Source organism: Osmerus eperlanus, chromosome 15 (genome assembly GCF_963692335.1).
Source record: "Osmerus eperlanus chromosome 15, fOsmEpe2.1, whole genome shotgun sequence".
NCBI classification, from domain to species: domain Eukaryota; kingdom Metazoa; phylum Chordata; class Actinopteri; order Osmeriformes; family Osmeridae; genus Osmerus; species Osmerus eperlanus.
Window position 1 is genome coordinate 7,953,535 of NC_085032.1, and position 14,461 is coordinate 7,967,995.

General features: G+C 50.5%; 1 protein-coding gene across 1 annotated transcript in view; it reads left to right on the top strand.

Moving 5' to 3' along the window:
- Positions 1-7,831, top strand: part of reck (reversion-inducing-cysteine-rich protein with kazal motifs) — a 17,991-nt gene extending 10,160 nt beyond the window's left edge. Inside the window, exons 12-19 of the mRNA XM_062479286.1 lie at positions 31-219; positions 1,367-1,489; positions 1,636-1,807; positions 3,118-3,313; positions 4,960-5,170; positions 5,268-5,341; positions 6,185-6,340; positions 7,468-7,831. Coding sequence (XP_062335270.1) covers positions 31-219; positions 1,367-1,489; positions 1,636-1,807; positions 3,118-3,313; positions 4,960-5,170; positions 5,268-5,341; positions 6,185-6,340; positions 7,468-7,689 — 1,343 coding nt within the window. The 3' untranslated portion in view covers positions 7,690-7,831. The remainder of the gene's footprint in view (positions 1-30; positions 220-1,366; positions 1,490-1,635; positions 1,808-3,117; positions 3,314-4,959; positions 5,171-5,267; positions 5,342-6,184; positions 6,341-7,467) is intronic.
- Positions 7,832-14,461: the final 6,630 nt, after the last annotated feature.

Below are 14,461 nucleotides of genomic sequence, written 5' to 3' on the forward strand. Positions count from 1 at the left end.
TGTGCGTGCGTGTGTATTCCATACCACAAGGCTGTAAGCTGGGCGAGGCGTCCGAGTTCCTGGTGCCCATGGACGCCCGCATCCAGGTGCCCACGCGGAGCTCCCAGGTGGGCTGCTACGAGGTGTGCAACTGCAGCCACAGCGGCCGTCTGGAGGGCTGCGCCGACATGCCCTGCGTGGACACCACCAAGACCTGCATCGTGGGAGGACAGAGGAAGAGTGAGTGCACGTCATGTCTTCCTCAGCTGCAACGCGCCGAATCCAGACGCCTCAGATTTGCCTGCCTCCCCTAGTGTGAGGGGGATCGATTTTGCCCCCCCCCCCCCCCCCCCCTGCTGGCAGCAGTCTGTAGGTGTTGATAACCAAGGAGGTCGGCGTTATGTTGGGAGTTAATACGACTCGAATGACGGTCCAGATCTGTGCAAATGACTGTGTTTGGTTTGAGATATCTCGATGGATTCTGATGTTGGGGGGAAATGAAAGGAGGAGCTCGCGGTGAAGAACTGACCCTGGTCCGAATCCCCCGACCCCTGCCTGTGATGGCATGGGGCTCATGTTGTGTAAACAGCTCTCTCCCCCCCCCCCCTCTTCTCCCCTGAAATGCTGCGTTTGAAAAATAGAAAATAAAGCGACCGCATGCTGCTATTTCCTTCCTGTGGTCCCACTCTCGCCCGCCACGACCAAATGTCACTGGGAGGACTTGAAAAGGAGCATGCTGCTAGTGCACTACCCTCTCTCTTTCTTTCTTTCTCTCTCTCTCTATCTCTCTCTCTCTCGTTCTATCTCTCTCAACCATACCATGTGTGTCGGGAGAAGGGGAGGAAGTTGTAGAGAGTAAAGTAAACTGCACATCCTCCAAGGAACCACATGGCCCATCCCTCTGTATCACCGCCCCCTAGTGGTGCAGCCCCAACCTCTACATGTCAGACGACTAAACAACACAAAAACGTCGTCAGGGTCTTCTCCCCGTCCCGCCCCTCCTCTCTTTCCCCCTCTTTCTCTGGTCTGGTTTTGAATCTACATTTGTCTGAACCCAAACTAGTTTATTGGTTTTGCTTTTATGTTTGTTTTCCCCTCCACATCCACTCGGGTCATGTGTTTGGGGTCTTATTTGACACAGATGTGGACGGCCTGTACAGCAGTCCGTTCCAGAACATCCGGAGGAGCTGGAGTCCCATAAGAGAGCTGTGTTAGAGCGGGTCGTGTTGTGCCAATCTAGGAAGGACTCAAAGAAATGTGTGACCGCAAGCGAGCAGAGTCCGCGTCATTTAAGTGGCGTGCCTGTGTGTACGTGTGCGTGCTTATGTGTGTATACGGTGTGTTTGCGTGTGTGTTGATGTGTGTTTGTGCTTATGCGTGTCTCCAGATCACGGTACGTCCTTCAGGGTAGACTGCCACCCCTGCTCTTGCTTCGCCGGGCAGGTCATCTGCTCCACGCGTCAGTGCCTCAGCGCAGGCAGCTCCAACGAGGACCGCCAGCGCTTCACTGGTCAGTGTGTGGGAAAGTGTGTGTGCGCGTGTCATTGTGTGTGAGGGACGGTCTATAAGGATCTGTGTTATGTGTGAGAGGTCATGGCTGTGTGGGTTTCCGGAGCGACTGACCCATAGCGACTGACCCCTCTCGTCTCCGTGCAGGTCTGCCTTGTGGCTGCCAGGACCGCTTCGTCCCTGTGTGTGCCAACAACGGACGCACCTACCCCAGCGCGTGTGTGGCGCGCTGTGTCGGCTTCAAGGACGACCAGTTTTTGTTTGGCCATTGCCGTAGCAACGACCCCTGCTCCCCGAACCCATGTGAGAAGAACAAGAGGTGAGCGACTGCCGCTGCAGTTCTCCTCCTGTCCTGTGGGGGGTGGGGGGGGTGGGGGGGGTGGGGGGGCTGGGGAGACCAGGCCACCGTTGGGGAGAGGCCCCCTGCTGTTCAGCCTTTTCTCTGTCTTTCTCTCCACTCTCACTCTGTCGTTTCTCTGTCTCTCTCTCTCTCTCTCTCTCTCTCTCTCTGTCTCTCTCTCCCTGTCTCTCTCTCTCTCCCTGTCTCTCTCTCTCTCCCTGTCTCTCTCTCTCTGTCTCTCTCTCTCTCTCCCTGTCTCTCTGTCTCTCTCTCCCTGTCTCTCTCTCTCTGTCTCTCTCTCTCTCTCTCCCTGTCTCTCTCTCTCTCCCTGTCTCTCTGTCTGTCTCTCTCTCTCTGTCTCTCTCTCTCTGTCTCTCTCTCTCTGTGATTGACAGCTGTGTTGTTTGTTCAGGTGGGTCTAGGCTGGGGCCCCCCTGAGTTGCCGGGGGTAACCGGGCTATAAGGGTCTTTGAGTATGGGGTGTGTTTTTGTAACCCCCCCCCCCCTCCTTCCCCCATCGCCTTGAACTCCCTGCTCCCAGAGGGGGGTCATTCTTTACCCAGCATCCTTCACTTCCTCTTACGGCGGCTGCCTCATCAAAGGAGAGACATGAGAGTGAGACAGAGAACGACAATAGTAAACAGTAGTGCCGAAGCCATTCAACTGTGGTACTGCTGCTCTCTTCCTCTCTCCCTCCCTCCCTCCCTTCATCCCTTCTCCCGCTCTTTCTGAATATACCTTCTTCCCTATCCCCCTCTCTCCCTCTCTCCCCGGCCTGTAGGGAATAAAGATAAATGTCTGCTGTTACCTCAACGTAACATCTCTTCTTCTTCGAAGACCCAGACAATCTGTCTCTGTCCTCGCCCCCTTAAACCCTCTTGTTCTCTGGTAAACAAGACAATAAAACTTCTGGGCAACGCACGTCCTCACACCTGATTGGTGCAGACGCATTGCGGTGGCGTTGCCCAGGAGACCACATGGTCTTCAGTCAGGTGACTGAAAGGAGGTTGGTGTTCCACCCTTCCCATCCAGTAACTCACCGGGCTAGTGCCTGGGTTCGAATCCAGCCTTGGCCCTTTGCTGCATGTCTTCCCAACTCTCTCTCTCCCTGCCAATCCTGTCACACTTCACTTACATGCTGTCCAATTAAACATGACAAATGCAACAAAATATATATATATATATATATATATAATTAAAAGAAAGCTAGAGGGTGAAATGCTTTACTGCTTTGGAAAACGGTCTAACCCCCTTTCCTCTTCCTGGTTTGGCTCCTCCCCCCTCCCCAGGTGCATCCCTAACAGGCGTGTGTGCCTCAGTGACCTGCTGTCCGTGCCCTGTCACCAGTATGAGTGCGTGGTCCGCCCCGTCACCTGCGACAAGACCCACCTGGACCCCGCCTGCGACAAGGACGGCAACCCACACACCAACCTGTGCCAGCTGTACCAGACGGGGAAGACTCTGGCCTACATGGGCCAATGCCAGGTAGGAGCCGGGACGCACACAGAGCTGTAGATCACTTGACACTGTAAAAGAACTAAAGTTTGCATAGAGGGGTGTGTACAGGAGTGTGTAGAGGAGCGTGTAGAGGAGTGTGTAGACGAGTGTGTAGAGGAGTGTGTACAGGAGCGTGTAGACGAGTGTGTAGATGAGTGTGTAGAGGAGTGTGTACAGGAGCGTGTAGACGAGTGTGTAGACGAGTGTGTAGATGAGTGTGTAGAGGAGTGTGTACAGGAGCGTGTAGACGAGTGTGTAGATGAGTGTGTAGATGAGTGTGTAGAGGAGTGCGTAGATGAGTGTGTAGAGGAGTGTGTAGATGAGTGTGTAGAGGAGTGTGTAGAGGAGTGTGTAGAGGAGTGTGTAGATGAGTGTGTAGAGGAGTGTGTAGATGAGTGTGTAGAGGACTGGAGTGTTTTGCAGGGGTCTCCGATGCTGATTCCTGGAGAATGGCCTTCCTGTAGGTTTTAGATCCAACTCTAATCTAGCTCACCTGATTGAAATAATCTTATCCTGTTAAATAGGGTTAGCTCTCCAGGAACATTGTGGAGATTGGAGGTGTACAGATTGATGGAGTGTTTGGCGAACACGGTTCACAGCTTGAGAATCGCAGTTGCTTATCACCACATGTTTGTGGTTGAACAAGCTGCATTCAGAAGCTTCTGGAAAAAAAACACATCATACAACGTTCTCTGTTTTCATATTTGCTCAGGCATGAAAGGGTTGGTCAGCTTCCATTGTGGAAGCTAACCAACGGTGCCCGTCGGCACAATGCTCTGGGGAAAATAACCTGACACTGAATCACAGAACCAGGGTGGGGTGTGTGTGTGTGCCATGGAGAGGTGTGTGTACTGATTAGTCAGTGAAATGAAAGTAATCCTCTCTGAGCTGCAGTGTAAAGCCTCTCTCTGGTGTCAGCTTGGTGAGAACATATTCTGGCAGCCAGATACGTAACACGGTGCTACGCCCCAACTGGTGGTTATGGACACACAGATACAGAAGCACAAACAGCCCTCTCACCCACACACACACACAACCCCCCTCTTTGACACACACAAACATACACACAAATAACCCACCCCTCACACACACACACACAAACAACCCCCCCTCCGACACACACACTCTCATACACATACACACGCACACACATTGCCAACCCAACGACAAACTCTCACGCACAGATGCACACATTCGCAGACTATTATTCTGGGCTCTCGTGGGTGAGGATTACCTTGTGTGTTGTGCAGCTCTTGAGAGCAGGCTTCTATCTCTGAACACTGCTTCTGGCTGAGTGCTCTGCAGGTGTGAGGCAGCGAGGCAGAGAGAGAGGCTGGAGGCAGGCAGAGCGGTGGGGGGGGGTGTTGCGGTTTAGATCGTTGGTGTTCCACTACCGTGGTTAGGTACTGCAGGATCAGGTGAACCTCCCTCAACTGCTCCTGACCGCAATGGTTCAGGGCCATTTGACCTCGTTAGAACACAGCCCACGCCCGGTGTCACATAGCAACGCTTCCAGACACAATAGGCAAAGAACTTAACAGCCTTGTGCTTTTGTCTGTCTGTCGGTGTGTGTGTGTGTGTGTGTATGTGTGTCTGAATGGGTGTGTGTGTGTGCGTTGGTGTGTGTGTTGCAGGATGCCTGCAGGAAGCCCCAGCCCGTGTGCGGCCACAACGGCGAGACGTACAACACCGTCTGCGAGGCCTTCTCCGACCGCGTCGCCGTCGACTACGAGGGCCCGTGCAACGCTGTGGGGGCGGTGTTTGAGTTTGCGTCCGACTCGGGGTGCAACATGACCCCCTGCCCCCCCCTCTCCACTCCGGGCTGCACCCCCGTCATGCCCCCAGGTCAGCCGACGCTCCAATGAGATTCTGAGAGGCATCTTCGACTTCCTGCCGCCTCCCCTTTGACCCCTGCGTGTGTGTGGGTGTGTGTGTCTGGCAGGTGCCTGCTGCCCTCTGTGTGCTGGCATGCTGCAGATCCTCTGGAGCAGCTTGCAGATGGACGTCTTCGCTAAAGTGAGTCTCTGCCTCTGCACAGGGCGGTGTTCCAATCTCTGCAAGATGGCACCCTCACCCAATTTGGGGATTTCCGATGTCTTTCAGCCGCCCTTTACTCAGATGTATCCATTCTCATTTCCTCCATAACTGACTGTGGAGGACAATTAGGATGCGGCGCCTCTCTCCGTCTTTCACCTCTAGATTAGGGTGTGGCGTTTTATCCGCAGTGACACCTGTTGACCACTAGAGGGAGGTTCAGATCTACAGTCGCTAACTGTACTGTCCATGGACACACCGACGCTATCGTCAACATAACATGTCCTTGCCTGAAATTCCCTTCGTGTTCAGAATAACTGTATGGGGCCAGATCTTAGAAACAAACACTCCCTCACACACAAACACAAACACACACAAACACACACGCACACACACGCGCACACACAAACTTGTAACAGTTAGTCAGCAGCTGCAAGGCCAGTTAGTCTAGGAAACATCTCATTCACATCAGATTAATCATAAATCCAGGCCATTAGTCTCTCCTTAATCCCCAACACAAGTATTTGATTAACTCTAGGCCAAACCATAAGCCTGCTAATGCCAAACAAATGACCTCTGGGGGGGCGTTTGATTTGAGTCAGGGCTCCAGGCCACGTGGCTGCATAACTCTCACTAGAACCGGGTTGCCCACGCTGCAACACAGTGAACTTTTCATCACGTGGAGATCAAACGCACCCTACAGCCGTGTCCTGACCACGAGCTCACCATCAAACTGGATGTACCGTTATGCTTGTTTTTTGTTCCTGACCGCGTCTTCTCGTCTTGTGTCGGCGACCTTTGACCCCCCCCCCCCCCCTCCCCCAGCTGAACCACGGCAAGCCGGTGACCGTGCACGACGTGCTGCGGGTCCTGCGGCTGCACGTGTCCGTGCCGCAGTGCGACATCTTCGGCTACCTGAGCATCCACTCGGAGCTCGTCGTCCTTGTCGTCCCCGTGGATCAACAGCCCACGCCGCTGCAGGTAAACGCCGCTCACGCACACACACACACACACATACAGGCACGCGCACACACACACATACAGACCCACATAGCTACGCACGCACATATATACACACACACATACAGGCACGCGTGCACACACATACAGGCCCACATACATACACGCACATACAGGCCCACATAACTACGCACGCACCTACATATACACACACACACACACACACAGGCACGTACACGTGCATACAGGAAGGCAGGCACTCCCGCACAAGCGCACACGCAAACACACAGGCACGCCGACACGCGCACGCCCCCTCTCGCTCGCACACCCGCACGCACTGGGGAACACACACGCGCGTAGATGCCGTTTCTATAGGCGTACGCTGGGAGGATTTGAAAACATATCCAGTATGCTTAAAGGGAAACCGTCTCCCAGATACTCGCTGCCTGGGTCTGGAGAGCTTGAGATAGATGTATTATTCATTGGCTGTACAGTACCGTCACAGTACATACATAGATAGCGGGTACATTGACAGATGGACGCGGCCTTCTCGCAGTGCAAGTCTTATGTAAGTGGAGCTCAGCCTTATGTAAGCTACATCCTCTGTGTCAGCCGGTGAACAAACAAAAAGGTCTTACACAGGTGCTCGTCTTCAGCTGGCATGGGCGCCGTTAGAGACGCACGCTACACGCACACAGAAGAAAAGACTTGTGCAAACACTTCCAGACCTGCAGGCACGCACACACACACATAATCCCCCATAACACAAGGGAACCAAGGAGAGGCACAGTATACTCATGTATTTGTTTATCTGATTAGCTTATTATTACAATGGCGGTTGCAATACTCCTACAGGCAATGATCAATACGCACTCTTCTTGCGCAGGCTACAGTAGCCCTGTCGAGCTGTTCTCGTCTTCACTGATCCCTGGCTCTGCCTAGGCCTTTCAACTGACTCATCACATCCAGAGAGACTAGCACGAGAGACTGAGAGACACCACACTGTTATTAATATTGACACAATTTCTTTTTTGGAGGAACAAGCTGACTTCTTTTGAAAAGTTTCCTCCCCCCCTGACAACACGTTTGCTCTCTCTCTTTCCCTCCTCGCTATTGTGCGTGTGCGTGCGTGTGCGTGTGTTTGTCAGATTGAAGCCTGCAGCAAGGAGGCGGAGAAGATCGACGCGCTCATCAACTACGGCAGCCCCACCCTCGTATCCCACGTCCCCCTCTCCGCCTTCCTCACCTCCGAGGTCATGACCTCCACCGTCGTCTCCGCCGGGGCACCCAGGGCGGCCCCCTCCCCCCTGGCCCTATGCCTGGCCTTGGGCCTGCTCCTCACTCTAGCCCCAGGCTCCAACCGGGCCTAGGCCACCGCTAATCCAGTCCCACCGGCCAGCCTCCCTTTCCAGGAAGCTGGTGGCGGAACTCAGGGCTCTGACTCGCTGGGTCTGTCCTGTGACAGGAGCCCTGGAGAAGCTTTGAAGCTTTTGACAATCATTCCCGTGGACGCCGCGGCGTCAGCGTTGTAAAGAACGGTGTCTGGCAGGGAGAGAGTGAGCGGGAGAAAGAGAGAGGAGGGAAAGACAGCAGCCGGGCCGTCCCCTAACTCAGCCGTTAGACCCACTGAGGACTCGGTCATTAATCTCATTTACAGCAGGTGTGGATGTGGGGGTTGTGCTTTCAACTCCCTCTGCTCCACCTCCATGCACGTGTGTGTGTGTGTGTGTGTATGAGTGTGTGTGTGTATGAGTGTGTGTGTGTGTCTGACTGTGTACGTGTCGCATGAGTAGGTGCCTGGTGGTTTAGTTAAGTCGTTTGTGTGACTGATGCACTCCAATTCTGACATTTGACAGTGTCTCAGAGGGCCAATTACCCCTTTTACACCCCCACAAACACACACACACAGGTACACAAATGCAAACGCACACACCTACGCGAAACAAATCATCTGTAAATTCAAGGAGGTGGATGAGTGCAGAGACTGAACAACACCACACACCTACACACACAGACAAACCCGGTTGACACTCTTATTTCAGCCCTGTCGATGGTCTAACTATAGTGGAGACTGTCATCCCTGCTCCGACAGTCTGTAAAAGGGATCCAGGATGTTCCTCTGACTGTAGATATGAGGATGAAGGAACAGCAGCCATGTTCAAAACGACAATCAACCCCAGTCTGTCCTACCTGCCCCTTGGGGTCAGCCCATCCACAGAAAGCCTTGCATATAGTTTTCTAATATGAAGTAATACAATGCAATAATTTTATAATGTCGATAAGAATTATGAAATGTTCTATATTTGATATGTATCTAAAAAGAAGAAAAAGAGTGTATGGAGATATGATCATCTGTGCCATTTTTTTTAAATCTCTGTGTCCTTTTATTCATTGCATGATGACAATTATGAAGCCTTTTTACTCCAGAATGTAATGTATTCTACGTTGTGCCGTCCTGATGCGTTGTCACCGGTATGCCTAACACCCCACCCCTCCGCCCTCCACCCCTCCGCCCTCCACCCCATCACCCTCGACCCCATCACCCTCCACCCCATCACCCTCTGACCTCCACCCCATCACCCTCTGACCTCCACCACATCACCCTCTGACCTCCACCCCATCACCCTCCGCCCTCCACCCCATCACCCTCCACCCCATCACCCTCCGCCCTCCACCCCATCACCCTCTGACCTCCACCCCATCACCCTCCACCCCATCACCCTCCACCCCATCACCCTCCGCCCTCCACCCCATCACCCTCTGACCTCCACCCCATCACCCTCCACCCCATCACCCTCCACCCCATCACCCTCCGCCCTCCACCCCATCACCCTCCACCCCATCACCCTCCACCCCATCACCCTCTGACCTCCACCCCATCACCCTCCACCCCATCACCCTCCACCCCATCACCCTCCGCCCTCCACCCCATCACCCTCTGACCTCCACCCCATCACCCTCCACCCCCATGACTTTCCACCCCTCCGCCCTCCACCCCATCGCCCTGCACCATCCACCCATCCACCCCTCGACCCCCCCACTCCAACGTGCCCCTTTTCCACCATCAGTATTATGTTGCTAGGCAGCTTTGTAGCACCAAACCCACAACATGGGCCTTTGTATTATTTCATGTTTTCAACTTTGTTTATATGTTGTTGTATTTTTGAATTATATCAGATGTGTTCATATTGCCAATGTTTGCGGAGCTGCAGAACCACGGATGTGTTGCGTCGATCAACGCTGTGTTGCATCATGCTTGTGGAGAGATGAGAAGGTGCCAGTACTTGCAAAAATGTGTGTAAAATGCCAACAGAATGCATATTTTATGAAATATAATAAGATCCTACAGTACAAAACATGTTTTTTTGCAGTGTGTTTCATCATAGTGGCCATGAATAGTGTTGTTGAACATCCTCACAGGAAGGAGGAGAAAAGCAAACAGAGCCGGAACATGAGTAACTTTCCAGTCCACTCTCTTTCCCCATCCTCCTACTATATTGCAATACATGTAAACACCACAAGATGGTGTAGATTGTGAGTCCCTTAATGCTATTCTACAAGGCATACTGAATGCATGTCTCTGTGTGTGTTTGTGTGTGTGTGTGTTCTGCTCCAGGACCCTAAGGGGCAGTGCCTGGAGAGCAGAGAAGGAAATAGAAGTGTCTAGAGCCTGATAAAGGTCTACAAGGCAAACCTTTTGTCTGCTTGTGATGTACGTTTAGCCAAACGCTCACAGTGGACTTAATGACCATGACATGAGAGTTTCCCTCTCTTTTGGTCTCCATCCCCTCTCTCTCTCTTCCCATCTCTGTTTTTCTCTTTCCTCTCTTTATCACTCTGTCTCTCTGTCCCACTCACTTCTCCGAATCCTGCTCATGAGAAAACCTACACTTGTGTGCACATTTGTGTGTGTGTGTGTTTTGCTGTTTGCACCTTGCTTTCGAGAAGTACGTGTGTGTTTTTGTGTGTCAAGCCCACAGTTGTCTGCTGACTGGAGGGTTTAGTGGAAGTGTTTGCCAGTAACTGTGTGCTAAATGGGTTTATCTTTCATTCAGTTTACAGATTGCTTAGACACAAAAATGTCAAATAACACACAGTTAGTGAAACCTGACACTCAAGGAGCAAAACAGCAGGCCTGATCTGGACAACTATAAGCACATTCTCAGCACATTATTTGCAAAATACTACACACAGTGTTTTGCAAATCATTAAAGACACTTTTCTACATTAGACACAGAAATATAAGATGATGTCACTTACTGTAAACCTCAATACAATATATATGGATCCCCTCTTCCCGAGCAACTTAGCAAACAAAAGCTGCAGACCCTATGTGACCGACCTTGAGTTGGCTGAAACGCGCAGTTCCTTTTACAGAAACATCGCCACGAGATGACTTGTGACACACATCACAAGCTGACCAAGAGAGGCATGTGATCAGCATTCTGAAGGGGAAGTGAAGGGGAGGTTGGTGAACTTTGAATTTCCAGGAATCCGAAATCCCAGTAGACACAGAAAAAAATCCCGCCTTTGATAAAATCTTGGGAGAGACAGTGAAGGATACAGAAAACGAGAGCGAGAAGGAGCATGTGGGTGTGTAATTGGCCGGCACTAAACGACAACACTTAAAGGACACATCTGGTTCTCAGGCTTTTTTTCACAAAAATATATTTGTTTCACACACACGCACAATAAACACTCGCGCGTTTATCACAGCTGTTTAGTGGCAGTACCAATACATTCCAGAGGAAAGTGGACATCAGTGCTGTGCTGCCCACAACAGTTTTGATATGGAATTCTGTTTTTCTCTGCATACTGTGATTGAAATAGCATCCATTAATATAGAACTACTATATTTAGAGGTCCAAAAATTGACTTTTAACAAGTCTTTTAGTATGGCTCAGCCAGATGAGTCTGTTGCATCGTCTGTTTGTGATCTAATCGGCTTGCAGCTGAGTTCCGTCGATGCTATGGACAGTTTTGGTTAGTACAAAGCTCATGCATAGGTACTCGGCGGGGTAACTTGACATAAAACAGAATTCGAAAATGCAAAGCACAGTATTGGACAGTGTCAGGATATAGTGTCTGCTGGGTGTCATAGGAAAGTGTCGGGGAGAGGGAAGAAACAAACGACGCATACTCACACACACCTTTCCACACTCACCGTCTCTTCCTTTCTCTCTCTCTCACACACACATACTGACAACTAACATCAGGGATTTCTTTCATTCTATCTTTCTCTCTCCCTCTCTCTTATTCTTTCAGCAGAAAACTCTCTGGCAGAATCTGACCCTGACGCTGTTTCCAAAACACATTGTTCAATCACAATGTATTCCCAAACAAAATGTTCCAAGGTTAAAAGCTAGCCTTCTAGAAAATAAACACTCCCCGACTCAATCAATATGCCAATAATGTTGTATCCAACGCAGCCTGGAAGAGAATAAAACATGTTATGAATATAACATGTCTACCACCACAGGTGTCTTTGTCGACCTGCCACCTTTTCCTCATTCTAGTCCTTTATTGTATCACTCCAAGAGCTGTGCTTTTGAGTCACAGGGACAAACGGTCTCTCTCTCACAGGTGACAGGTTAAGAACAAAGACACAGCCACAACCTACCACACACGGACACAACCTAACACACACAGATACAACCTAACACACACAGACAAGGCCCCTTACAGGTGACAGCTTAAGGACCCAGACAGAGACAGCGCCTCACACACAGACACAGTCTCTCACAGGTGACAGGTTAAGGACACAGACACAGCCCCCTCTTCAGGCATTAATGGGACACCACCAGCTGTCCACCGAGGTAGACCCAGCATTGCTGCCATCTGGCCTTCTGCTCATTATCAGACAGGGGGAAGGAGAGAGGAACAGAGAAAGGATGGGTGAGACAAACAGGTGGGGAAGGGGGAAATGACAGCGTACACTGTGATGAATTAGTTAGAGAGAACATCAAACCACCAGGCCTAAAGGGCATACCTTTATTGGCTTTCCAATCTCAGGCAGGGCTGTCCAATCACAATAGCCTGCTTTTCAAACTGTCCGAGCAGCGTTCGCCCCACTCCTCGGGGAGACTCCTCGGAATCACTGCACCAAGGGAGACCCGATCCCAACCACCTCTACTACAACCCCCTTCCTAGCCATGGGAGTGAACCTCATCTCCAACGCAATCAAACCACAGTCACACTCAGAGCTGCTTGTTAATAACCCTGATATTATTTTCTGCACTGCTAACTGCCTGGGTGACTCATGCTGTCTCAGTCCAGAGTCACGACCAGCACTACTTGTAGTCCACAATGTCATTTCCCGGTGACTGTCAACCCTGTGTGAAGCAGGAGGAAGGTAGGAGTTAGGTGCCTTGCCTCTGAAACCCAATCAATTCAGAGTCCTGTTCACAGATCCCAGACCCGTACCGTCTCTCTGGACAAGTGCAGTCGTGGCCAATGTCTCTGGTGTCATCTTGGTGAGAGCAAGGATACTAGAACAGAGTAACGTACAGAAAAGTAGAGAGACCAAACCCCGGCAAAGAGAATACTGGAGAGATACTTGAAAGAGGAGACAGACACATACTCACACATGCGTGCACACGCACACACACACACACACACGCACACAGTTCATATGGACGTGTTCTGGAAATAAAGAACAAATATGTCACGAATTCTATCAAAGTGAGTGAACTGTATTGTTTATTAAAGTCTTTGCTACTAGGTTGGTGAGTCTGCATGTTCTCAGTTTCTCTCATTCTCTCTCTCTCTCTCTCTCTCTCTCTCTCTCTCTCTCTCTCTCTCTCTCTCTCTCTCTCTCTCTCTCTCTCTCTCCTTCTCTCTCTCTCTGTCTCTCTCTGTCTTTCTCTCTGTCTTTCTCTCTGTAGATGAGCGATGCTCTAGACTAGATGGCCCAGAGGCACAGAACACACACCACTTTACATCATAGCACAGCATCAATGAAAAACTCTTTAGTTGGCTCTCTTGATGAGTTTAATGGACTCCCTTGCTCTTTGGGTGTATCTGTGTCTTTAGAAACTAATGTCAAGCATGATTAAACATCAACATAAACCTTTCTAAGGGATTCATGAGAGAGAGAGAGAGAGAGAGAGAGAGAAACATTTTAGATGTTGTTTCCTAATCACCACAGTGCGCAAATGTTGTTATTACTCCTTTTTTAACTGGCATGTAATTCCCTCAACCATCTACACTCAAGAGCAACACAGTTCCCTGAAGATATCACATCATTCACATGCCCTACTTATCCTTAAATACCCTTTACATCAGAGCAGAAATAGAATCCTTTTTTTTCTGCACGACACATGCTTTATGTAAATGACTGTGCTGTTGCAATCTCTAAATGATCGCTACTGCCATACATTCCCCTTCTGAATGAGGTGTTTGGCATAATACCACTTTTTCCATGAAAAGAGTACACCGGAAGCACATCAAAAGCGGTTCTCGATCTCTCCATGGGCGTTAACGGTTCAAAAGCAAGGATGAGACCCCTGACAAAGTTCAAGATAGCTGAGGACGTCACCTCTATAGATCTCCCCCTGGAAGTGGTCTTCAGGCAGGGGGAATCAGCAGAGCCCAGAGGTGGTTACTTAGCAGCCAGGCAGATATTCCAATCCTGTATATCATTCAGCCTTCAAAGACGAGCACCGAACACACCCATGGAACGTGATACTGTGGGAAAGCTCCTTGCCAGGGAAGTGTGCATGAGCCATAAACATGTGCTAACTATACTGGAAGGGAGCACATTGATGTCAGTGCAACAACCCTAAGTAGACTGCGAGTCTGGAAAACATTGAGCCACTCACCATCTATCCACTAACCTTTCTCTATGGACCTCTTCCTCTTGCCAGTTGCTGCTGACATGTGTGTTGATGAGTCATCTGAGCATCTATGAATTATTTGAGGCGGTGATTATCAACTTTTGTTTAGCGGCGAACCCTTTACTGTTTATGTGCCGTTAGATGCACGGCCGCTTGTGTCTTAATAAGCACGCCAATCCATTTTCCGATTCACTCCAAAATACTTCAATGACAAATCCGAAATCCATTTGTATTCTAGTCGGCCTAGGCAATAGTGTATTAGCTTGGGTTGTGCTTGTGCATTGTCATTGTTTTGGAAACGTTTGGG